We start from the raw sequence: 26604 nt of genomic DNA, 5'->3' as shown, positions 1-26604 counted from the left end.
TAATAAGTATAATAATAAAAATCTGTGGATACTGAGGGCCGACTGTACATAAGATTCCCAAAAGCAAACCTTGATTCCGCCACTTTATGAAAGGGAGTCCATTTTATTATGCTGCTGTATAAAAGGGGACTTGTGCATCCATGGAATTTGGTTTCCAGAAAGAAGAGTTTGGTCCTGGAATCAGACCCAAACAGGTGCCAAGGGACCACTGCAATAGTTTCATGGTGGTTAAATATAAATGTGACGGACTCATAAGAGCTGGAAGGGGCCATGAAGGCTGCCTAGTCCACGCCTTGTCATACACCTGATTGTTAAATGTCCTAATGCACATTTGGCGTTTTAGCCTACCAGCCATCCACTCAGTCTCCCTAAACCTTCCTCTCTCTTCCAGCCCTGCGTCCCTCGCCATCGCCTTCCATTTCCCGGCTTCTTCTCGGTGCAAAACGTGGCACAGTTGGCACTCCCAGCAGATCTGCCATGGGTTTTCTGGGCTTCAGTGGGGTCAGCCATTGCCTCCCTGCTGCAAAATAAATAAGACACACGTAGCGCCTCTGGATGCCCCCAAAGTGCTAAGCCTGATAAATAATCATCCTAATAAAGGCATTCCTATTCCGCTTCTTCCTTGTTCTCAATCCTCTGGCTCTGATTCGATTAGCGGCCAAACCCCCAGACAATCGCAAATCAATGGTTGCAGCCGCCATGCCTTATCAGAGTTATCTATGCCAGTTGGCGATCAATCAATCAGTCCGTATCCAAAGCATCCCTGCGTCACACCAGCCGTCCCTCCTTTTTCTGGGGACCTTTGCATGTTGAGACTCAAGAGGAGCCAGCCCTTAGGACCACTCCCTCGCTGTCCATCTGGCCAAACTGTCTGTGACATCACTTCCTGTCCAGGGCCTCCCACCTCTTGTCCATCTTGGCTGGTCTTCCCTTAAATTAGGAGCTGGTCTGGGAGCCACTGCTCCAGAAGGACAGTTCGACCCTGGACCCTAAAAACAAACCAAGAAGTGACCATCAGGTTTGCTTCTGGCTTGGAAAGCATCCCTTCTGCTTTGGGGGCAAAACAGAACAAATAAGTTTTGGAGGGTGGTCAGCGGGAAAATAGAGAGGAGAAATGCAGCTCCGAAAATTAGACTTTCAATAGAATTGCATATTTAACCCCTTTTCTAAAACCTCTGTACTAGAAATCACTTCAGCAGTTATTTCATTGAAATCTCTCCATACTGGGAAAAGAAAGGCAGGCTATAAATGAACTGATCAAACAAATCCAGGGGGAAGGATGCGCTCCCTTGCTAGTTTTAAAATTCAAAATCACCGGAAGAGGAGAGAGACAAACCTCACCTGGAAGAAGCACCTGTTTGGGGAAAGGGAGCTTCAGGCACATCGGGGGCGAATGAAGGACCCATACAAATGTTCCTTGTGGTCATCAAAGAAAGGAACAAAGACAAGGATGTACACAAGGTCCTATGGGAAGTTCTCCTCCACAAGAGCCAAGGAAAGCAGCCATAGTTTGTCATTTCAGTAACAACAGTGGAGGACTTCACACCCCACAAAAGGCACCAGATTCTGACCAATCTGAAATTCATGGGGTCACACAATGGACGAGATCTTTCCCCGGATTAAGGTGCAAGGCCTCGATCCAGGCGCTTGTCTTGGCTACAGCAGAGCCACTGAATTAGCTACTGAGTGCCGGGTCAAAAGGCAAGTTCTGCCGATTCAATGGGTCTACTTTATTTATTTATTTATTTGAGTACTTATACCCGGACCTTCAGCCCTAAAGGCTATCAGATAAAGGCTATCTAGTGTAGGACTTGCAACTGAATTCAGGCCCAAATGCCTGAAAGCCAGAGAGAATGAGATAGAGGGAGAGAAATCATGCGATGCACAACTTTGCATTTATTGTGAATGAATGAAAAGGTCCGGAGGGTCCCTTTGGGGCTGGAGAGAACGCCCTCCACCTCCTATCCATCAATTCATAATTCAGGAAGGCATCAGAACCACTTGCTCCATGAAGAATGGACCTACATCCAAAGCGTTCTTCAGCATCAACTTTGAGAAAGGGGGGGGGGGAGGAGGAAGGGGGCAGCCCAGAGGCTCAGATGAACTGGACAAAGGAGAGGGAACCAAAATAGAACAACACTAAACCTCCCGTCTGGTCTTTCCAGGCAGCAAAGTGGAACCTTCCACAGACTTTTCCTTCTGCAAGACGGCTTGGGCCACTGTGCTTGTGATGTGAGCCCCACAAGAGATGCGCATCCTCTCCCCATAGCTCCCCCCTGGTCTTCTGTCCACCTTCCTCACTCATTGACCCGTCTCTCATTATTACTTGGTCTTGGTCTCTTCAATAAGCTCCTCCCTCCATGACTGTCATCCTTCAGCCTGGGAGGGAGTGAATAGGCTGGCCCAGCTCCATCAGGGCTAGCCTGAAGATAGAGGCTCTTCCCTCCATAACTGTCATCTATCGGCCTGGGAGGGAGAGAATAGACTGGCCCAGTTCCATCAGGGGCTAGCCTGAATACAGAGGCTCCTCCCTCCATGATTGTCATCCTTTGGCCTGGGAGGGAGTGAATAGGCTGGCCCAGCTCCACCAGGGCTAGCATGAAGATAGAGACTCCTCCCTCCATGACTGTCATCCTTCGGCCTGGGATGGAGTGAATAGACTAGCCCAGCTCCATCAGGGCTAGCCTGAAGATAGAGGCTCCTCCCTCCATGACTGTCATCCTTCGGCCTGGGAGGGAGTGAATAGGCTGGTCCAGCTCCATCAGAGCTAGCCTGAAGAGGCTCCTCCCTCCATGACTCATCCTTCAGCCTATGGAGGAGAGAATAGGCTGGCCCAGTTCCATCAGGGCTAGCCTGAAGATAGAGGCTCCCCCCTCCATGACTGTCATCCTTCGGTTTGGGAGGGAGAGAATAGGCTAGCTCAGCTCCACCAGGGCTAGCCTGAAGATAAAGGCTCCTCCCTCCATAACTGTCATCCTTCGGCCTGGGAGGGAGAGAATAGTCTGGCCCAGCTCCATTGGAGCTAATCTGAAGAAAGAGGCTCCTCCTTCCATGTCATCTTTCAGCCTGGGAGGGAGTAAATAGGCTGGCCCAGCTCCATCAGAGCTAGCCTGAAGATAGAGGCTCCTCCCTCCATAACTGCCATCCTCTGGCCTATGAGGGAGTTGACCAGGCATGCCCAGCTCCATCAGGGCTAACCTGGAAAAAGAGACTCCTTCCTCCATAACTGTCATCTTCCGGCCTATGAGGAAGTTGACCAGGCAGGCCCAGCTCCATCAGGGCTAGCCCTCCCTCTAGTCCATCTGCCTTGGTCCAGGCATCAGAGGGAGAGAAGAACCACTGGACTTCATCCCCTTCCCCATCCCCATTCCCTTCTCCTTTTGTGTTATGTCTTTTAGATTGTAAGCCTGAGGGCAGGGAACCGTCTTATTCAAAATAATAATTGTAAGCCGTTCTGAGAGCCATTAGGGCTGAAGGGCGGGGTATAAATAACATAAATAACATAAATAAATAATTACTTTATTACACATTCTGAAATTCTGCCTTGGGCTGGCTGGCCCTCAGTCCTCTTCCGGACCACTGGGAGGGGCAGGTGACCCATGGCTGCTGTCGCTGCAACAATGTCTATAAGGGGAAGGACATCTCTTCGGGTGCCAGTGGGGCTTGGATGTTCAGCTTCCGGCTTTTGCTGTCCTCAATGATCTCCAGCCGCAGAGTCGGACGCTTACGCTGGCCCTCCTTGAGTGGCGTTGAGCTGTCCTTTGTCCTCAAGAGCTGCTTGTCTGAGTCGTCCACCGTGATCCGCAAGGTGCAGCCACGCGGAAGGAGTTCTTGTTCATAGGCAGCGGCCAGTTGGTTCACCACCCGGCGCTCCACCTGCGCCACGGGAGAAAGAGAAGCGGAGTCACTGGGACGGAGCCCAAATGGAGGCGGACCTGGCCAGAGCCCTTTCGCAGACTTTGATTCACAAAATCCTGAGTTGGAAGGGACTTTGAGGGCAATCCAGTCCAATGCCGGAAGACACCGTCAAAGCACTCCCTGTGATGGATGCCCACCCAATCGCTGAAGAAGGGGAGCCCACCACCCTCTGAGGCAACCTATTCCAATGACAAACAGTTCTTCCAGTCCAGGAGGTCCTCCTAATGTTTAGTGTGGATCTCTTTTCTTGTAACCTGCATACACTGCTTCACATTTTAGTCTCTGGAGCAGCAGGAAACAAGCTGTCTCCATCTTTTCCATGGCATCCCTTCAGATATTCAAAGATAATTTGTGCAAAATCAGGGGCTATGGCAGCAAATGCCCTTTGGATGCCATTAGGCAAGGAGGAATCCAATGCCTCCTTGTATAACTTTCTTCTGTCCCATTTGCATCATGGCTCCACTCCCCACTGGTCCAAAACATCACCAACGAGGGGCTTCTGGGACATCTCCACCTGACCCCATCCTGGACCTCTGTCTTGCCAGGTGGACCTCCTGCCCACCAGCGCCAGGGAAGATGGCTGCCTGTAGCTAAAGCGAGCAATTTTGGAGGAGGCTCAAAGCAGTTCGCCTTTTCACCTGCCATCTCTACCCCAGATCCTTCCTTGCAGGGGGCAAAGGCGAGGAGGGAGAGGCTAGCTATGGGTTGCCATGTTGCCTCTGCTCCTGGAGAATTATGTTTTGGACTTCAGCCCCGAGAAGCCTCGGCCATCTTAGCCAATGGTCTGGGATTCTGGGAGATGAAGCCCCAAACACCCAGAAGGCCAATGTTTGGGAATCACTGCTTCAGGCTGAAAACATTCCAATGCTTCTTACCGTATATACTCAACTATAAGTCAACCTCATGTATAAATTGAGGGCAAGTTTAGGGGTAAAACTTATGGATTTTGATATGACCCATGGATAAGTTGATTGTAAAACTTAGGGCATATAGCAAAGGATCAAAAGGATGAAGCCAAACAAAACAATGTCAAAGAACCTACAAAATTCCAGCCACAATGTTTGTGTTCACTCTCATCGCTGGATAGATAAGAGGATAAGGAGGGATGGTGCTTCCAGGACAGATTATACTCCTGCCTTTTGCCAGGGGATGATTCCTCCTTTTAAATAAGAGTTAAGATACAGTACTTACATTGACCCATGGATAAGTTGACTTGGTCCTTTTTAACCTAGATTTCTAGACTTATACATGAGTATATACATTAATTTGTTGCCGCCTTCCCTAAATTGTTAGTGTCTGTAGGTACTGCAGGCTGAGAAAAGTACAACACACACAAGTCACACGTGTCCTTGCCTTTGCATATCACCTGCAGGCCGCCTGGCGCCAACATGGCTGTGGCCTCTCTGAGGCTGGAGAGGCCCCCAGAAGGCTGCTGTGGGTTACTCCTCATTCGACCCACCCCTGAAGGGAAAGGAGAGCCCCCTGCAACCCCGACCCCGCTCCCCACGTGGCCCACCTCGTGCTTGATGGACCGGGCTCCATAGTGCAGGTTGTAACCGTCGGCCAGAACGTCCATGACCTCCTGGTCCCAGACCAGAGTGATGTTGTGCCTGGCCTTGGCCTGCGGAGGGAGAAAGACGTTACCATGGTATTTTGCCTTGTCCACTTGGAGGTCTCTTGGCTTTTATGGGGGGCTTTATGGGGCTTTCAGGGCTGGATTATCCTTCCCTGGAATGCCCTCCTCCATTTTACTTTACTGAAGTCTCTTCCTGTTGCCTCTCAGCCCAGCAGAGCCTCTGAGACCATGTGCAACACAAGCACGTTATTTAAAATAATACATATAAACAGATTACACCATTATTTAAAAACCCATTTTAAGTCGTTTAAAAAAAGCAACCCCAAAATAAAATAAAATAAAAAAGACGCATGCAGCCACTCATTTAGATCAGCTGGAAAAGCTGCCCTGGGTTTATGTTCACTTCCATCACGATCCTGGAGGAACGAGGGGACCCTCTCAAGAACACTTCTTCATTGATTTTTAATTTGCTTACTTAAAGCGTTTGTCTCACTTTATCACCTCTCAACCCACCAGAGCCTCCAAGGCAATGGATAATAGAGAAAGAAAACAATTTAAAACACAAATAAAAAACTTCTAACATAGATTAGTCTCCTCTTTAAAAATAGTTTTAAAGCCACAGGCAGTTAAAGCAGCAAAAGCAATGACATTCCTAGCTTTAAGAAGAGGAAGCCCAGGGAAACAACGCAGGCTGAGCTGCCTGCTGGGCTTTCGAAAGGGACAGGGCCAGACCGGCTTCTCTTGGCAGGGAGCTCCAGCGTCTGCCGTTGCGACCGAGAAGGCCCTGCCACCGGCAAGACACAACAGGGCCTCCATGAGGAGCTTCGATTCGGGATAGGAAAAAGATGGTTTGGGTATCCCGAGTCCAAGCAGCTGAGGGAAAATCCGCATCTGGAACTGCGCTCAGAAGCAGATGGGAAGCCAGTGCAGTTCTTGCAAACTTCAGTGACACATAGGCTTCACAAAGGAAGGAGACATGCTGGATTCCAAGGAAGCATCTTCTTTGAATTGCAAATGGACATTACATTTCCTTGACTTTGAGAATCTCTCAATGACGGCATGGCCTGCAAATAGCCCTCCCTGCCATCTTCAATTTCTTTCTCCTGCTTGTCTGATGAAGAAGAAGCCAGTGTGACTTCGAAAGCTTGCAACATACAATTGTGCATTTTGGTTGTCTCCATAAAGGTATCATCGTTTGGATGTTAATGGATTTGCTATATGGCCAACATAGCTGCCCCGAGATATACTCTCTAGAGACTCAACAACAGCCTGGCTGCCTCATTTTGTGCCAGCTGTAGCTTCTGAAGACTTTCCAAGGGCAGCCCCATGGTCAGCACATTGCTGCAGGTCTAGTGCTCCCATGCGCCACCTAAAAAGTGATGCAAACTGTGGCTTTTGTGGGAAGAATAGGAGGCTTGGTGGCATGGTACTGCAAGAGCTTTCCCCTGACAGCTCAATCCAATCCCAAGCAAGTCTGACTTTAAAAGAGGGAAGAAATTCTCTTAGCAAGAACCTCCTCCTTGTCCATTCCTCTTGTCCTACAATCTCCCAATCCTGCTGGAGTATCATTACGCAAATTAAAACCATGTCACATAAAATGTGCTTCTCCTAAGATCCACATTTCAGGCGTCTGGTGTTTGGGAAAAGCCAGACATGTGTAGCTGGAGGAGGATGGAGGCCTCTGAAGCTACAGTTAGGATTCTTATATTAAAATGAACCAGCCTGGTCATGGCAGACGTCTGTATCTCAGCACACTGTGGCTGCTGTGGCTGTTTTTGAGACTGACGCACATAACAGCCAGGGCCAGGAAAGGGCTTTCACATCGATCCTGGGTTTAGAATTCACCATCCAAAACTGCTTTGTTTTGTACATGATTTTTTACTTGGAATATTTTAGTCTTATCTCAAGGCTGGATGGGAAAGGCAAGAGATAAAAGGCCTGCATAGATTAGAAAAGACAACGATGCCTGGTTAAAGTGGGAGGAAAAGAAGAAGACTGCATTACAGATCCATAGACTCCACCAAGGGAGCCACAATGGCCACTGCCCTGAGTTTGCAAGGCCTGAGCAGGGCAAGAGATAGTCATGGGGGCTTGGGGGGTCACCACAGCTGAGGTCAACTTGATGCCACTTCACAACAACCAACTGTTGTTAGTCCTGGTAAAAATCAATGTAATGGCGTGTTCAATGGTTCAACAACTGAGTTTAATCTATTTGGAACTCGCCAACAAGATGCCTGACAACCTAATAATAATTTCACGGAGAACCATTCCATACAAAGGCTGGGCAGCTCCCTGCTGGGTCTCCCCACCATTTAAAAAGGCAGAGCTGGATCATGCCTGTCTATAGACCTTCTCAAATACTTTAATTTTCTTGATGTAATTGCTTTGGGTTTTTCACTTTTCCATGGAAGGTCTTCATTTTTGCGTCTTGTTTGTCTGTTAATGTGAGGAGTGCTTTTTTGGGGGCATTATTTGCCTTCTTTTAACCATATAGAGCAGGGCTGAACAGCTGCAGAGGGCTGTTTCCTCTCAAGTGCCTGGTGGGCTCCACTGCTGCCCTGGAAGTGACATCACATGACCCTGGGCTGCCATTTTGGATGCTGCCATTCCAGCTGATTTAAAAAAAAATTGGGGGGGGGGCTTTGGAGACTCTGGGAGGGGAACAACTAGGGTTTCTTGGAGGATTGGAGGCTCCAGAGGATCAGGGAAGCAAATGGTCACATTTATGGATGGTTTTGGATGGTTTGCGTCGTCGGCCCCAATCTTTTAAAGAATAAATAGGGTTCTGGGGGTTTTGGGGCCACACTCAGAGATACCAGGGCCACATGTGGGCCGCAAACAAGGATGCTGGCGGGGGGCATATGTGTCTCCCGTGGCTCTTACCTTCTTTGCCCAGAAGCTCAGCTCTTTGTTGACCAGCTGGATGAGCTCCGAGTGGCAGAAAGGGAGGAAGTAGACAATTTCATTGATTCTCCCGAGGAATTCGTCTCTCCGGAAGTGAGCCTGCAGAAGGAAGCACAAGGACAGAGCGGTGGAACTGGATGCTGGGAACCCAGGCAAAGGAAAAGCCTTGTGCATATCCATTTCTGACCTATGGAGGATCCTACCACAGAGTTTTCTTGCCAAGATTTGCTCAGAGGGGGTTTGCCTTTGCCTTTCTCTGAGGCTCAGAAAGCGTGACTTGTCCCAAGTGGGTTTCCATCACCAAGCGAGCATTCAAACCCTGGTCTCCAGAGTCATAGTCCAATGTCGAAACCACAAAACCCCACTGGAATCCCTGTTAATTGTTTGAGGAATGCCATTTCAACAATAAAGAGCAGGGCTGAACAATTGCACAGGGCCATTTCCATCCACCTGCCCAAGGAGATCCACTGGTGGCCTGAAGGGATGGACACGGTCAGACGGACGCAAGTGGGAAGAGGACAGAAATTGGGCAGAGAGACTGGGAATAGCAAGGACCTGTCTCTTCTCCTGACAGGTATTGCATTTTCCATGGGCTCTTCAGCTCTCTTTCCCAGGGGCTTCTTTCCAAACCCACAGGCAGACCTCAGCATTGATAAGAGACACACCAATAATATGGCAGCGGAGAGGTTCCCTAGCTGGCCCAGAGTGGGGATCCACAGATACAGTGCTGCTTCTACCGATGGCGCCGGCACCACTGCAAGCACGAGCCCCATTACTTTCAACGGGGTTCAAGCATACGTGTTTTTTGTTTTATGCGCGGGGGGGTGCGGAACGGATCACCTGCATAAAAAAAGGGCGCACTGTATTTATGTATGGACATATGCCATGCTGAAGAGCTAGTGTGGGACAGTGGTTTGTGCTGGACTAGGATTCTGTGATACCCGGGTTCGAATTGCTGCTTGGCCATAGAAAGCCAATGAGTGATGTAATTAGGATACGCCAGCCTCACAGGAAAGTCTTCTGAATAATATATCTTGCCAAGAAAACCCTATGAGGGCCAGTGGGGTGACTCTGGGGATCAGGGTTCAAATCCCCACTCAGCCACGGAAATCCGCTGGGTGACTTTGAGCGATGCACAGCCTCAGAGCAAGAGAATGGCAAACCCCCTCTCTTTTTTATTCCTTTTTATTATTAATTAATATTCTTAATATGTACAATACGTATAATATTTGTATATGGAAATACATTCTATTACATTTTAACACATTACTTTATATACCCCTCAGTGCCCCCCTAGTTCCCCGGACCCCTTTCCCTCCTTATATTCCATCCAGAATTTCAGTTCGTCTTCTGGAGGTAATAATCTTCCATCTTCTTTTCTCAGCATTTTCTGAATGAATTCTTTCCAAATCCCCTCAAAGTCATTTCTTTTCCATAGTCCTTTTTTACTTTCAGTTTACATGCCAATGTATCATTGATGGCTAATCTCCATACCTCTTTGTACCAATCCTCCACTTCTACATCCATTTTCGTTTTCCAACACCTTGCTGTTGTTATTAATCTCGCTGCTGTAAGCAAACTTGTTACCAAATCTTTTTCTTCTTTTCTCCATTTCTCTGAGTTGTATAATGATAACAAAACTATACTCGGCCTTCTATCTATTTTTATGTTCGTAACATTTTCTATTTCTAATAGCACTTTACATTGCCACCACATTACAGGCTTATAGGGCCCTACTTCTTGGCAGCCTCTCCAACCATTTTTTGAATTATTCTTATTAATCTTGTGTAATCTCACTGGAGTCAGGAACCATTTCCAAATCAACTTATAATAATTTTCTTTTATCCGAACCAATCGGTTTTTCAAACGTCTTTGTTCCCAAATTCTATCCCATTCCTTATCATTTATGTTACATCCTAATTCTTCTTCCCATAATCCCTTTAAAGTATTTCCTTTTATTTTTCCTCCTTTATTCTCCATCAACATTTTCTAAATTTTACTAGTAATTCCTTTTATGTTCTCCTTTTCTTCCATTTCTCTTCCTTTCTGAATTATTTGTTCGAATTGTACAAACCTCTTCTCAAAAAATCTTGAGAGACAGCATGGTGTACTATTGGTCTGTGTATCAGACCCAAACTCTGGGGCTTTGGACTCCCTGCTTGGCCACTGAAACCCATCAGGTGGCCCTGGGCAATTCACATCCTCAGAAAAAGATCAGGAGTAAAGGCTTGCCAAGGAAACTCCATGGCAGGGTGGCCAGAAGTTGGGAGTCGAAATAAATGCACATAACAACAAACTCAAAAGTATGTGTGTATTGTGCCTGAGTATGTAGATTAAAGCAGCACATAGGTAAAACCAACCTTAAAAGGTAGAACAAGCTAGAAGGGATTAGAGATCAGAACACCAGATTTTAAAAAGTTGAAAAGCGTTCTGAACATAACAGATGAAAAAGACGTACAGCGCACCCCACAAAAGTCTTTCTGCAATGAGTCAAAAGTACAAATAAAATGCTGTTTAAAGAGAAAGGTCCTCCCCCCCCCCCCGGGCAGAAGGACAGGGCTGAGGGGTCTCTACTGGGGAGCCCCAAGGCTGGGAGCAGCCACTGAGAAAGCCCTGGACCCTCATCCTCACCAAAGGCACCTGCAAGAGAAAGTCTGGCTGGCTGACCACTCGCCTTCCTGTACAGCCGTTTTTGGCCACTGGGCCAGGGCCATGGGTTCTGCCCTGGAAGCTTGCTTGTCACCAAGTCCCACAGCAGTTAATGTGTCGAGAGTGAAGATGTGTTCATGCCAACACCCTTCTTCACTGACTCTGTGTATGTGAGAAACTGAAAACCAATGGCGGGGCTGGGGGAATGGCTCCCCTTTCAGAAACCCAAGACAGCCCTCAAAGGCCGGGGGCTCAGCATAAACAGCACCATCTGTACCTTCAGGATCGGGCGGATGACTTTCTCCTTGAACTGCTTGGAGATGGTTATCTTGTCTGTCATCTGGACGTCATCTGAAAGGCAAAGCAGAAGAGGGCTCTAACTTCAGCCGACCCCAAACATAATGCCTTATAAACCTGGCGCCTGGAGGGAGAAAAGGAGAGCCCTTCCCCTTCTTTTTGTCTTGGAAAGGCACAGCTCACTGGTCAGGCCCTGCTCTCATAGCAGCACCACTTCAAACATTTCAGAAAACAGGGCGGCAGGGGGCTCTTTGCCCAAGACCCCCGGCAGCTGCTGCCTGCCAAGAGAAGGTGCAGCCTAACTCAGCAACTGCTGGTGGCAACAACAACAAACAACATTAAGAACAGCAAGAGAAGGGAAGGCCATGAACGCCTGACCTTGCTTTGGAGCATGAAAGAGACAACTGAGCTACATTAGGCATTATCTACTCTCCAACAAGGAGAGCAAGAATCTTGCACAGGCCTTCAAGAAAACAGGGAATGAACAAAAAAAACCTGGCTTACCCAGTTTTTCGGCAATCCTCTTGCGGCTCATTTCCATGGCCTCCTGCCGCAGCTGCAAGGCATGCTGGGCGATCTCGTCACTGGCCACGTTGGAGGTCATGATGAAGATGGCGTCCTTGCAGTCGATGGTCTTCCCCTTCCCATCGGTCAGCCTCCCCTTCAAAACACAAGAGAGAAGCGACAGTGAAATGTGTGAAAGGAGGCTGGGCAAAATCCGAGGCGACACAAGGCTTTCTCTCCCCAAAACTGTCGTGGCACGAAGCCCAAGGAAGGAAGGAAGGAAGGAAGGAAGTGGAAGCCAGGAAGCCCAGCATGGGTTGGCATAAGAGGGCCTGACTCTGTTTGGCACCCTACATTTGTGCAAGTTTTCCCATGGAGCAATTGGACACTTCTATTTGATGCAGAAGATCCACATATTCAGCTCATGATTGCTGAAAGGAAGCTGCGCATATGCTGGTGTTGCACATGGCATATTGCTTTAGCTCCTTTATTACATGTCCTTAAGTTTTATCCTCAACTTATCCATGGGCCTGATCAAAATCCATCATTTTACCCCTCAAAACCTGCCCTCGACATCAGGTTGACTTGCAGATGAGTATGTAGGGTAAAACCATTGACATTCATTAAAAGACAGTATACCCATCATAAACCAGCACCGCCCAGCATTAAAAGCCCATCTTTGTCAGTTTCTAAAAGCCAGATGGCTCAAGGAGAGCAAAGGAGGGAGCCATGACAGTCTCTATAAGGAGGGAGTCCCACTAAGGAGGCCCTGTTGCCCCCGTTTTCTCACCAAAGGAGGCTGAGAAGGTGCTGGGACAGCAAGAAGGGACCCTCTGGATGATTATGAAAGCTCTAATGGGATCTTATGGGGGAAGAGTTATTCACAGGGAGGATAAGGAGAGCCAGGGGGGAGAGGGGTCACAGACTTTGAATGAAGCCTCAGTGAGTAATAAAGGACCATCTTTGCTGGCACAACGGGGCCATTGCAGCCGCTCTGCCAGACCTGAGATGGTGGCAGCTTCTAATTCCAAACTCACAAAAGCTTTAAGCAGAAGGGAGGGCAAGTGGCACTCGGGGGCCGTAAGGAAGAGCCATCACAACCCCTTCTTTCAGTAAAAATGAGAATTACTGCTGTTTGGCAGCCAGACGGGCCAGGAGTCAGGAGGAGGAAAGGGAGAGATAAAACGAAAGCGCGCTGCCTCCCCTCCAGCCATGACAGTGTCGCCAGGAGCCGCTGGGGCCCAACAGAACGACACGCATTTTGTGTCGGGTGCTTGGGATTAACATTTCGGTTATTGCTCAGCTTGACGCGTGCAGGCGGTGCAGGCATTGATTTCGCATTTAGTGGCTGCCACCATGATCTATGCAATACAAACGCCGGTGTTATTAATCTCTGGAAGGAAAACAACCACCACCCTGAAAAAAACACCCCTTCTCCACCAAACACACCAAGTACAACTTAGCAAAGGAAAGTGGACAGATGCAGAATGGCCGATGGGAATCTGCACATGCTCTTGGCTTCCCTGGGAGAAGGACAACCGTGTGCATTTGGTGCCGACTGGAGGAGTTTTCCACCCTCCATCTTCCCCAAATTCAGCTGGATCCAGACACTGGCTGCCAACAGGCATCCGGCCTGAATTCAAGGTGCATGTGGTGACACTGAAAGCCCTAAAAGGCCTAGGACCCCCATACTTGGGAGACTGTCTCTCCCCACATCTGCCTCCCTGAAGGCTGCTAGAGAGGGGGCTCCCTAGGTTCCCACACTGAAGTTTTAAAGGAACTGCACCTGTTTCCAGTACACTTCTGGTCTGTGGTGACTGCATTTAAAACCCTAAATAGCTTGGGTCCTTGATATTGGCGGGAGTACCTCTTCCTATATATATATATATGCCTGCATGGCAGGGGGTTGGACTGGATGGCCCGTGCGGTCTCTTCCAACTCTATGATTCTATGATTCTATGCCTGAGAACTGAGAATCCCTTCTCTTGGTGCAAAGACATGGGAGCCGGGCTTTCTCGGCCATCAGCCACAACTTGGATGGCAACAGTCAGAGGTTTTTTTCTTCAGCCGCCCTCAGACTGTGGAATGACCTGCTGGAAGAGATTTGCCAGCTGAATAGGCTACAAGAACTGGACGTCTCTTGCCCAAACCCTGGAGGGCCACAGTTGCTGCCAGTCAGAGCGGACAACACTGGCCTGGACGATGGATCCCCGAGGAAACTCTGTGTGAGGGCCACTGATCCTACACAGAGGCTCCCTGGCATCAGTCTGCACTGACGGTCCTGGCCAAGGAGAAGGGCCTCTTTCCAAGCCTCAGGGGCTGCTTCAAGAGGCCGGGACAACCTCCAAAGGGTCACAATCCTGTGGCTCCTTCCCTGCCTCTGAGACAGAAGAGCCGTTCTCTCCTACTTGGGTTGTGATGCCACTCCCAAACTCTTTCTTGCTCTGAAATCAGGGGGATAGCAAGAGGTGGGGGGTTCAGGGACACCCATCTCAGGGAGCCACGTCGGACAGTGGCCAGAATCTGGTGGATTCGCTCCCCTTGCATAAGTTTGAAGCCACACAATGCAAACAGCAGGAACATGGCACCTGAGAAGCGTCAACTGGGGAAGCTAGAAGTTGCAAGACAAGAAATGGAACATGTAAACATTAGAACTACAGAATTTTAGGGCTGGAAGGGACCTCAGGGTCCAATCCAAACCCCTGCCAGTCAGAAACATGCAACTAAAGCACTTCTGGAAGATCCCCATTCAACCTCTGCTTGAAGAGCTCCAAGGAGGAAGACTCCATCAGCCTCGGAGGCAGCCCCTTCCACTACTGACCAGCCCTTGACATAAAAAAGTTCTTTCTAACATATAGGTAAAATCCCTTGTCATTTGAACCTCTGGTTTGTGTTCTGCTTTCTGGGGCAGCAGAAAACAAGCCGTGCTCCATCTTGTAAATGGCACCATCCCTCTGGATGTTTAAAAATGCCTGCCATGTCCCCACTCAGTCTTCTCTTCTCCAAGCTAAACATCCCAACTTCCCTCAGATGCTCTTAATAAGTTTTCCAGACCTTTTAACATTGCAATACTTGGGGTCAGTGAGCTAAAATGGATGGTATGAAAGGGACACTTTAAATCAGATAATTACATAATGTTTTATTCAGAAAATAAAATTCTAAGAAGAGAGAGGTGCCCTAAGAAGGATCAGACTGAGCAGAAGGTACAGTCGGCCCTTCTTATACACGGATTTTTTATAGACGGATTCAAGCATACACGGTTTGAAAATGTTCCAAAAAAGTATAAATTTACCTTGATGTTCCATTTTTTATTAGGGACACCATTTTGCTATGTCATTATACTTAATGGGACTTGAGCATACATGGATTTTGTTATACACGGGGGATCTTGGAACCGAACCCCAGCATATAACAAGGATCCACTGTAGTTTCCTCTGCTCCAGTTATTCACCAACAGAGGATACAAAGGAGCTCCACACAGGGCTAGAAGAGATTTCTGCCTGTAACCTCAGACAGCCAGAGCTGACAATATTGGGCAAGCCAGACCCCCCCCTTCCCTTCAAATGCTCTGGCTCAGTATAAAGGCATCTTCCTATTACGTCTTTGGGAGACCACCAGGGAAAACCAGAGACCTCCAAGTAGGGCTAGGCAGGAATCCTTCCAGAAATGTGGAGAGCCTTGCTCCCAACAGTTAGAGTTGGCAGTATGGGGCTAGATGGACCACTAAGGGTCTGACTCAGTATAGCGAGCTAGTGTGATGTGGGTTGAGCACTGGGCTATGACTCTGGAGACTCCGGTTTGAAACCACGCTCAGCCATGGAAACCCAATGGCCAACCTTGGGCAAGAGACATTCACTCAGCCTCAGAGGAAGGCAAAGGCAAACCCTCCTCTGAACAAATTTTGCCAAGAAAACCTCATGACAGGGTCACGTTAGGGTTGCTGAAAGTCAGAAATGACTTGAAGGCACACAACACCATCAACTCAGTACAAAGGCAGCCCACCTTTGGGAAGAGCAGAGATCTCTAAGTAAGAGTAGGAAAGGATGAGCCATGGCTACCAGCCAGCGTGGTCTTGACCCAGCACAAGGCAGCTTTCTATATGGGGTGAGGCCAGGACCGATAACACTGCTGCCTCTTCCAGCTGTCAAATGTGGGGTTAAGTGACCAGTTCAGTCTTCAATCCTGCATCCAGTCCTGAGACAGCAAGGAAGGATGAATCTGCATGGAAACCCATGTCAACAACCTCTGCGGTTTTAGGACCAACAATCCCAGGCACGCAATCTCCAAAACCTTCCTAGGGATCCTAATGATCAGTCAAAAGATATTTTAAAAGAAGATCTTACTTCATCAAAGAGCTGCAACATGATGGTGAGGACATCTGGGTGGGCCTTGTCCACTTCATCGAAGAGGACCACTGCGTTTGGGCACTGCTTGAGCTTCTTGGTCAGCTGGCCGCCCTCCTCGTGACCAACGTACCCCGGAGGGGAGCCAATAAACTTGGCAACCTGTGAGAACGGAAAAACTTGTCAGATCTTGTTTAGAGCCCATGGTGGTTGAAAGCACAAGGAAATTCCAAATGTGGTTTCAATTCACAGACTGTATTAATGATTTAGTAAGAAGAATAAACTCATATGACAAGAGTGGGCAATTGTGGGCAGGTCAACGGGTCCCCCAAAGGCCTTGGAGGGCCACGGCCCCAGCTGAGCCGCCAAGGGAAGAGCATTCCCCAAGGGGAGGGGGGTCCCTCAGCAGAGGAAGACTTTTTTTAGTCCAGGCCATCTTCCTCCTAAGAAGGAGGGGAAAGCTATCTCTGCCCCCCAATTTGAGGAGCCAGGAAGGCACAGGGGAGGCAGGGCTCCGTGGGGCAGGTCTCAAGAATGCTAAGGATTACAGTCACAGGTGAGGTTTGGTGTGAGGAATGCAGCCAAGGATCTGGAGAGGAGGCGGGGTGAGAATCTCTGATGAGGAGCAAAATGCAGTTCTGGGACCTGATGCAAGTGGTAACAACCATGTCAGGAGGGAAGAGGGAAGAGATGAGGAGACAGGCAGAGCCCCCCTTTACTCACCTCGTGCCTCTCCTGAAACTCCGACATGTCCAGCCTGATGAACCCCTGCAAACACAAAAGAGCAGGGAGGAAATCCCATAAGTGATTTTAGGAAGCTTCACAGGGGGATTTACCTTGAGTTGTGGTAGTAGGGCCCGCCTGTGGTCTGTACCCCATTTTTCTGGCCCAAGCCTCCCCAGCTCCCCCAAATAATTTTGCTTTAAAAACATCAGCACAATTTTCAGGCAACATTTGCCCCCCCAGCCACATCAACCTCATGAAAACATGCACAAACACATTCCTTCCACCCCCACAAATATCACTGCATCCCAGAGTACCCCAAATACCTTCTCACATCCTGTCACCATTTTGAGAGAGACTGCACAGCAAAATGGAGCCATTTGGGGATTCAGGGGAGTTGGGCCACCATGTAGTTGCCCATCCGTAACCTAAGGAGAAGCATCCTCATCCTTACATCATCACAGCTTGGTGAAGAGAATACGGAGGGGAGACATCCAAGGCTGCCCCAGAGGTTTGTTCTCTGCTGTCTGATGGGAGGACCAGCTCTAATGGTTTGAAATTACAGGAGGGTGGATTTTGACAGGACTTTAGGACCTAGAGAGGTGGGGGTTCCCCTTCTCTGGAGGTCTTCAAAGAGAGTCTGGAGAGCTCCCTGCTTCTGGGGATGCTCTCGCTGGAGATCCTGCACTGAGCAAGGCTTGGACTCAATGGCCTCTGGGGAGCCCTTCCAACTCTTATTAGATCCTATGACTGTAGGCAGGCCTCAACTGGGGTTCTGCGTTCAGTTCTGGGTGCCTCATTTTAGGAAGGACAGAGACAAATTGATGTGTGTTCACAGAGGGGGCAACAAGGATGATGGGAGGGATGAAGAACAAAAAAGATGAGGAGAAGTGGAAGGAGTTGGGCATATTCGGCTTGGAGAAGCGAAGATGGAAGGATGACATGATGGCAATCTTTTTTTTATTATTAAATTTTAAAAACACCTCACATTCATCGAAAGAATAGAAAAACATACACTACACATTCAAAGAAAGGACAAAAGCAAAACAAATACTGCCAAAAAAATTACGACATCATAAATCATCCTATGAAATTCGCAGATGTATCTTCTAGACCTACAAGTTTATCTATATTATTAAATTGATGTACTGATTGGTCTTATTTTTCAGATTGGTGATGGTAACTGTCTTCTACTTCCTCCTTCTTTTCTTCTCTTATTCCTTCCTCTACTTCTGCAACCATACCACCCTTTCCTATCTCCTTCCTTTCTTCTTTCGCTCTTCTCTTTCTAACTTTACTTCTCACTCTCATTCTCCAAATCAACCAATTTGCCCTCAAATACATTTACTCTTCACCTCATTTACTCCTTTCAGTTCACTTACTCTGACCTTCAAACACTTTCTTATACTCTCTACATTCATACATTACTTCCTTTCCATCATCAACCAATTTGTCTTTTCCTCTGTCGGTAACTTTCTGCAAATCACATTTGTTTAGGTCAATACAGCTCTGATTCAGTTTTTTTGAAGACTTACTCACATATATTACTAGGTTACTTCAGCATGGAGAAGCGAAGATGGAGGGGTGACATGATGGCCATCTTTAAATACCTCAAAGACAGGAAAGGGGCAAGCCTGTTCTCTGCTGCCCCAGAAGGGAGGACCAGCAGAGTGACAGGAAGGTAGGTTCTGAAGAAAGCTGCCCAAGAAAACCCTAGCAGAAGGTCCCCATAAATTGGGGTCGACGTAAGGGTACATATCAACAAGAGCAATATACATTGATGTAAGCTGACCTTATTTCCTTGAAGTTGATTTCTATAAACTACAAACTGAAAAGTAATAAGTGATGCTGATAGCACTGTGAACATCTAATGTGGGACAGGACCTTGGTCTGGTTAAAAGGACCCAGCTCATGGATCATGGCAAAGCCAGAAGGAGGGCAAACCTTTCGGCTAGCACCAAAACCAGCCTTTTGTGGCGATGCCTTCCTTAATCTGCCAAGAGTCGTCCTTCCTCGATAATCTTCCTCGCATTCTGTGACCCCCCTCCTTGGCACATTAATTAGCTCAATAACAACCAAACTGATTAAGGACTATTAATCTGCTTGTTTTGTGCATGCCATCCAATTAGCGCCACCGGGTTGTCCTTGGCTGTTCAGAAATGTGATGAGGAGCCAGTAACCACAATGGTTGGGACCAAAGTAAGTGCTCAATAGGAGGCAATTCCCTCCCCTCTGGTTAGGCATCCTGTATTGTGCCAAAGCCTGCAACACGGAAATAACTAGCCAGTGCCACAGAAGGTACAAGGGCAGCCAAGCCACTGAAGGTGGTTTCAAAAGACCTGTCCAAGGGCATGTTCCAAGGAACGGCTCACCTGGGGCTGCTCCAAGCAAAAGCAGGAAAGGATCAAAAATCCTGCTCACAGATCCTTCTGGAAGAACGCATGCGGGCAAGCAAGCGCGCTCCTCTTCCTGAGATGCTGGGTCTGGTGGTCACAATGGGAGCTCATCAGACTCCCACCGTGACCTGGGGCCCTGTTTCACTATACCATTATAGTGGTCCAGTCCTATCTGGATTGCCAACCTATGCAGTGGTTCCCACACTTTGGGCCTCTAGCTGTTTTGGACTTTAGCAGCTCCCAGAATGCCTAACTGTTGGCCAAGCTGGCTGGGGCTCCTGGGAGTTGGAAGTCCAAAACACCTGAAAGACCAAGGTTTAGGAACCACAATACTGTGGAATCCTGGGGTCTGTAGTTCAATGAGGTGCTAGAGCTTTCTGAGAGCCTGAGAAGTTTAAATATCCTAAGTGGCAAATCCTAGGATCCCACAGGATACTGCCATAGCTGTTAAAGTGGAATCAGAGCACTATGTCTGTGTGGAGGAGAGCAAAAGGGTTCCTGATGCCACTCTGGGCCTCTCTTTCAGGTCCTCCTTCATCTGCAGCACAAATCCTAACAGATATGAGAACAGTACAAGCAGCTTGCTAATGGGAAGGTTGACTCTCTCATAGGGACAGGAAGAATATTTGCAATTATTTATTCCCATCTTAACAGAACAGCAAGAATTTTTCACATTCTTCACAACAAGAATTTTTCTCCTGGCATTCACTCTCCCCCCCCCCCCCCCCCCAGTTTTTGCAAAGGAATCATTATTAAAGAAGGAAGAAAGGCAGTCTCACCTTCTTCATGTCTTTGTGAAGATACTTGGCTGTCTGTTTGGCCAGCTCCGTTTTACCTGTAAAAGAAGCAGGAGGTGTTAGAGGAGGACCTGCTTTGAGAAGCACAGCTGCCCAAAGGGACCACGGGATGCAACATGGAAGCAAGGCTTCCTACCGAATTACCCACTTGGTGTTAGGAGAAGACCTGGGCCAAGCGGAGACTCCTGCTAATGCTGGCATTAACCCTATTCCCAGAAGGCAGATGCCATGTGAGAAGGGGCTAGTGGGACACTGCCAGTAGTGCCCATGTTGGCTGGGGCACTATGAGAATGATTTCCCAAAAGGTGCCTTTCGGAGGGATCATGTTTTATGTGAGGAAGGGAGGCTTCTGGAAACTGGCTTTTATCTGCTGTTCTACTACAGGATAGTCCTACTACTCCAAGATCTCCCCAGACAAAGGTGTCAGCTCTTGTTACCAGATGCACACCTTTAAAAAAGCAAAAGCAAGTCACCCCCACTATCACAATCCAGGTTTGTAAGAAATTTTTCAAGGGTTTCATTAGCAAAGGTCTCGTGCCGGATGAGACCTGGGGTGCCGCTTCAAAAGCATTCAACCCAGGATTCCCCAACACAGTGTCCTTGGCTTTGAGAAACATGATATTCTTTGTTTGTTGAATTTATATGCAACATCTATCACAGAAGTCCAGAGATGAAGGCATTCAATAATTCAAAAGAGCTATTACGGAATAAATCTACATCGACAGGGTATCAACCATTGTGTCAGCCCCGCAGCTGCCAGAGAACCCCTCCTGCGCAAGCGTGTGCCAGCGTGAAACAGGTTCTGCGGGGTACGGATGCTGTCTCCCCATGGCAGAAGGGCACTCAGGGGGGTCAAGAAGGCAAATGGAGGTAAGACCCCTTGGTGGGGTCCCATCCCCTGATCTGTCCTTTTCTCTCCTGCCTCGTCCTCAGTGAAAAGGGGAAATAACTGTTGGTTCTTCTTATTTTGCCAAGGTTATATCCCCGGTGTGCGGCTGCTGTAAATGGCAGGTGTGTGTCCAGTTCACATGCACCCTTTGTCATGATCTATTTATTTGGCCCGTTGGTTGCTCCCTCTCCAGAATGACCAGACATGAGACAAGAACAGAGGAGAATAAGCATCCTCTGCTCCTGTTTCATATACAACATTGCCACAGCGACTGCACAAAACGCCTTTGAAAGGAGGGATGCTTTGGTTGGAAGATGGTCCTGCAGCCTCTCCTCTACCTTTCAGGAAGCTGGGCTTTCTCCCCCTTTTCTCTCTTTCTCTTTCTCACACACAAACATACACACACACACACACACACACACACACACACACACACACACACCCCATCGCTGCCAGCAGCAGCCAAGGAGCAGAAAAGGGTGGGGACAGGGAAGCAATATCAAAAATGGCGCCACATATATGCACACAATCACCTGGGTCCACCTATCAATATAAGTGACACGGTTCACTCAGCCCCTTCCTTGCTATTCTTTTGTAGGCAGGTTAAGATGATGATTTTGGAAGGCCTTTGAAGACTAACTGCCCAAGGGCACTGGGATTTGCAGAACTGAGCCATCTATCTGTGGCAGCGTGACGCAGTGGCTTTTGCGCTGGACCAAGACTCTGGGAGACCAGGGTTCGAATCCCCAATTGGCCATGGAAACCCACTGGGTGCCCTTGGACAAGTCACACTCTCTCTGCCTCAGATCAAGGCAAAGGCAAACCCCCTCTAAACAATTTCTGCCTAGAAAACCCTTGACAGGTTTGCCTTAGGATCACCACAAGTCAGACAGGCACACAACAATAACAACGTCTACCAGGGTGTTGCTCATCTGTTGGTTTTAATACCTATGTTTTTAAATTGGGTTTAATTTTATAGTTAGTTTAACAATATTTTTAACTTTCATAGAATCATAGAATCGTAGAGTTGGAAGAGACCACTATGGCCAGCCAGTCCAAGGAAATCCAAATCAAAGCATCCCTGACAGATGGCCATCCAGCCTCTGTTTAAAGACCTCCAAGGAAGGAGACTCTATCACCTTCCGAGGAAGGAGTGCATTCCACTGTCGAACAGCCCTGACTCTCAGGAAGTTCCTCCTAATGTTCAGGTGGAATCTCTTTTCCTGGTGCTTGCATCCATTGTTTCGGGTCCTGTTCTCTGGAGCAGCAGAAAACAAGCTTGCTCCCTCCTCATATGACATCCCTTCAAATATTTAAACAGGGCTATCATCACCTCTTAACCTTCTCTTCTCCAGGCTAAACATCCCCAGATGCCTGAGCCTTTCCTCAGAGGCTTGTGGTTTCCAGACTTCACCATTTTGTCGCCCTCCTTTGGAACACGCTCCGTTTCCAATGTCCTTTCTGAATTGTGGGCCCAGAAACTGGACACAGTATTCCAGGTGGGGCCTGACCGAAGCAGATACAGTGGCACTATACTTCCTTGACTACAACACATATACTTCTATTGATGCAGCCTAAAATACATTGGCCTTTTAGCTGCCGCATCACACTGTTGACTCATGTTCAACTTGTAGTCTACTGGACTCCAGATCCCTTTCACACGTAGTTTCATTCTGAGGTGTCCCCCATAGTCCTATATCTGTGCATTTATTTTCCGCCCTAATGCAATACCTTACATTTTCTCTTGTGGAATTTCATTTGTTAGATTTGGCCCAGCTTTCAGTCTATTCAGGTCATTTTGAATCTTGATCCGGTCCTCTGGAGTATTAGCATTCCCCCTAATTTGGTATCATCTGCAAATTTGATAAGTATGCCCCCAATTTGTCACAAGTTACTGATAAAGATGTTGAATAGCACCACCCAGGACAGAGCCCCACTGGACACCCCAATGGTCACTTCTCTCCAGGATGAAAAGGTGCTATTGTTGAGCACCCTTTGGTTCTGCTGCCGGTCAACCAGTTACAAATCCATGTAAGTTACTTTGTCAAGCCCACACTTTACAAGCTTCTTTGCAAGAATGTCATGGGGAACCTTGTCAAAAGCCTTACTGAAATCAAGATCTACTATATCCACAGCATTCCCTTCATCTACCAAGCTAGTTATTTTATCAAAGGAGATTAGATTTGTCTGGCATGACTTCTTTCTCTGAAACCGATGATGGCTTTTTGTGATTATGGAATTGCTTTCTAGATGTTCATAGACTCTCTGTTTAATTATCTGCTCCAGAATCTTTCCTGGGATTGATGTCAGACTAACTGGATGATAACTGTTGGGTTCCTCTTTTTTTTCCCTTTTCGAAGATGGAAACAACATTTGCCCTCCTCCAGTCTGATGGGATCTCTCCTGTTCTCCAGGAGTTTTCAAAGATTATTGCCAATGGCTCCGATATTACATTTGCCAGTTCTTTTAATACCCTTGGATGCAGTTCATCTCGTCCTGGAGACTTAAATTCATTTAGACATGCCGCAACCCTAAGGCAAACCTATCGTGGCATTTCCTTGTCAAGATTTCTTCTGATGGGGTTTGCCTTTGCCGTCCTCTGAGGCTGAGAGAGTGGCTAGTCCAAGTTCACTCAGTGGGCTTCCAACGCAGAGAAGGCACTTGAACCCTGGTCTCCAGAGTTGTAGTCCAATGCTCAAACCACGACACTATGCTGGCTCTCACAATAAATGAATACTTTGGCTGAGCCTTTGAATGTAAGCAGATGTTGTGCTGAACGGAGATCATTCAGGGGCCAGAATTTAGGCAGGTGCATGGTTTCTGTGTTCTACCTATCCACTTTTTGTCTGACCCAAAATCCTCACCCTAAATCCATTTTGGCTCTCCTTTGCTAGGCCCTTGCAACCTTTTCTCGTGACAAAAACTATAAACTTGCTTCTGTTTTGTTTGCTTTTTAAAACAGTCCCAGATTTTGAATACAGTGCCTGAGACCAGATTCTCTATCTAGCTATGCTGTGCCCAGGATGCCTTGACAAAACCCGCATCAATGGTGGAATCCTTTAGGGAGCTCCCAGCAAAACCAGAAAAAAAGGGCACTAAATAGGAATTCAAATTTGCTATGTTTATCACAAATAGTGTGCCTACAATGCTTCAACTTTTGTGCTCTTCCAGACCCATGTGAGGAATTTGGAACGGCCCTCGTCCACTGCAAGTCATCAGTGTTTGCCTCTTACTCACGGTGGAAAGGAGTGTGCCATGAGAGAAATGCCAGAGCAGTGACTGCTTGGTTGGCATGTGGGTTGGGTTGGGGGACCAGGGCAAAGGGTCCAATAAGCCAGCTTCATACTGAACCCAGACAGCACTTGGGAGCAGCCCTGAGACCCCTGGTGCATGTGGTGTGTCAGACTTTTCTCTCCCTGTCGACCCTGCGAGTGGGATGAGAAGCAAGCGTTCGGTTAATGGCCCTCGCTGAGAGAGGGATGCCAGTGTTACCTATTCCTGACGATCCCAAGAAGAGGAAGACCAACGGATGCTCCTCGTCGTACCAGCCATTTTGCTTCCTCCGGATGGCTGCAATCGAAACCCAACAACAAAACAGACAGACACACACACACACACAGACAAAGGAAGGGGGTTATATATCTGGGCACATAAAAAAGGAGGAAAGGCATATAAATCAATGACACAACAGCAAGTATAATTATCACTAAGTATACACTATGTTTTACTGCTCTCTGCCCACTCCAAGTCCTGGCGACCATTAGAGCTCCCTAATTTGATTAGCTGCCAAGGCCTCCAGAGGGACCTAATTAGGTTAGCATGGATTTGGAAGGCTGCCCAGAGCAGATTTCGGGTAAAGTTTTCCAGGATGTGCACTCAGGGTTGCCAGGGAAACCGAAAGCGAGCCAGAAAGGAGGAAAAGGGACCCTTCCTTCATCTGTGCGTTCAGCTGGGAGGCAAAGTTGGGAGCAAGAGAGAGAGAGATTCGGGGGCTGAAGAGCCCTCCCTCTGGTGGGCATCAATTGGGCACAAAGAACCGGCAGCCAAGAGGCTGGTTCCTCCTTCCTCTGTTGTTAACAGGAAGGAAGGAAGGAAGGAAGGAAGGAAGGAAGGAAGGAAGGAAGGAAGGTTGGTTGGTTTCAACCCAAGGTCATGGCTGCTTTGCCCAGATGTGTGCCAGCTGTCGTAAACATCAGTGGTGACGGAAGGATGAGGCAGAGGGAAAAGGTGGAAGGTTTGAGCACAGAAACCCTGACACAGAAAAAAGAAGAAAGATAATCTCTACAAAACTACAGTTTGTCATGGAGCAGAGGGAAAGACGTCCATGTCCCTTCCCCAAATAGCCTACTACCATCTGTTACCTACTTGGTCCAGCTTTTCAGAGTATATTTAAAAAATAATAATATCAAGACCTCAAAGTTGTCCAACCCGCTGCCGCTGCTTGAAACCCATGGCACAAACCTCACGAGAGGCGGCCATCGGATTTCAGTTTCAGGACACCTCCAAGGAAGTAGAGTCTACTGTCTTCTGAGAAAGTCTCTTCCGCTGTCAAACAGGGCCTTTAAGCCAAAGCTTTGCACCCTCAAACTCCTGTGTAATTGCTCTATCTTTCTCCTTACCACCCAGGGCTTTAATTTCCAGGGAGCCTGAATTTCTACCCAGGTCATTTCATGCAACCTCCCCCGGCCGCTCTCCATTCTCCTTGGTCATAAATAAGTCCAGGAGTCATTGTCTGCTTCCATCTCATTCGGGTGAAGTGGAGAAATCTCCCAATCACAACAGCCCCTGGCCTATTTTGGGGAGGGGGAGCAGAGGCCAAATGGGAACCTTGCCCTCCATGAGAAATTCAGTTCCTCCAACATTTGGATGGCAGACAGCAATGAATCCCAGGCGTTTGTAGGCTCTAGATCAGAGGAAGGGATTGGCAAAACCAAATGAAATTTCCCTTCATTCCCTAAACATCTTACATTGCAGGGACTTACAATTTCAGTTGGATGTTTAGAAACAGAGGTTAAGCCTCCAAAGAAAAAGGGCAGGCAATGTGGCCAAAGGGATGCAAACACAGGGAATATAAAAATTCTAGATTTTCAAGGGCTCACCTTCTGCAAATGCTAGATATTTAGGGGATAAGGGAATGAAGGAAAATCCACAAAGGAGGACAGATTTCTTACTTGGAAGGGCAATGCCTTCCTTTTGCCTGCCTGAACCTGGCTGTGAAAGGTGTTCAAAAGGCATTTTTCAGGGAGCATGGGTCCAGATACCTTCCAGTAGATCCTGAAGCATGAAGGGGACTGCTTTGACATTTCAGAACCACCCAGAAAAGCCAGCATATTGTGTAAGGAACGGTTTCATAAAGTGGCCTTTGGCAAACCTGAAATCCTTCCTTCCTGCACAGGGAGGTTCAATGGCAATCTGTGCATTTACAAAACCATCATCCTGCTGAGGGCATGTGGGATGGTGGCAAAGACTACAGCAGGCCGAGGGCATCTCTTCTCATGTGGGGAAAAGTCAAGGAACAATTTAACAACCATACACAAGACGATCTGCGTCTGAGCATTGACAGGGGGAGTGTGACCCTGTTGGTGCTCTTAGACCTCTCAGCGGCTTT

At 47.9% G+C, this 26604-nt stretch overlaps 1 protein-coding gene across 1 annotated transcript in view; it reads right to left on the bottom strand.

Moving 5' to 3' along the window:
• Positions 1-3503: 3503 nt before the first annotated feature.
• The window catches only part of CLPB (caseinolytic mitochondrial matrix peptidase chaperone subunit B), an 83926-nt gene continuing 60825 nt past the window's right edge, over positions 3504-26604 (bottom strand). The window contains exons 6-14 of the mRNA XM_042459832.1: positions 24489-24566; positions 20090-20145; positions 16915-16959; positions 16192-16353; positions 11849-12005; positions 11325-11398; positions 8378-8497; positions 5435-5539; positions 3504-3876 (exon numbers count right to left, since the gene is read on the bottom strand). Of these exons, the coding sequence (XP_042315766.1) occupies positions 3625-3876; positions 5435-5539; positions 8378-8497; positions 11325-11398; positions 11849-12005; positions 16192-16353; positions 16915-16959; positions 20090-20145; positions 24489-24566 (1049 nt within the window). The 3' untranslated portion in view covers positions 3504-3624. The remainder of the gene's footprint in view (positions 3877-5434; positions 5540-8377; positions 8498-11324; positions 11399-11848; positions 12006-16191; positions 16354-16914; positions 16960-20089; positions 20146-24488; positions 24567-26604) is intronic.

The sequence above is a fragment of the Sceloporus undulatus genome, chromosome 3 (genome assembly GCF_019175285.1).
Source record: "Sceloporus undulatus isolate JIND9_A2432 ecotype Alabama chromosome 3, SceUnd_v1.1, whole genome shotgun sequence".
In the NCBI taxonomy this organism is placed as follows: Eukaryota; Metazoa; Chordata; class Lepidosauria; order Squamata; family Phrynosomatidae; genus Sceloporus; species Sceloporus undulatus.
Note: the sequence above shows the minus strand (reverse complement) of the source record. Positions and strands in the feature narration are given on the sequence as shown.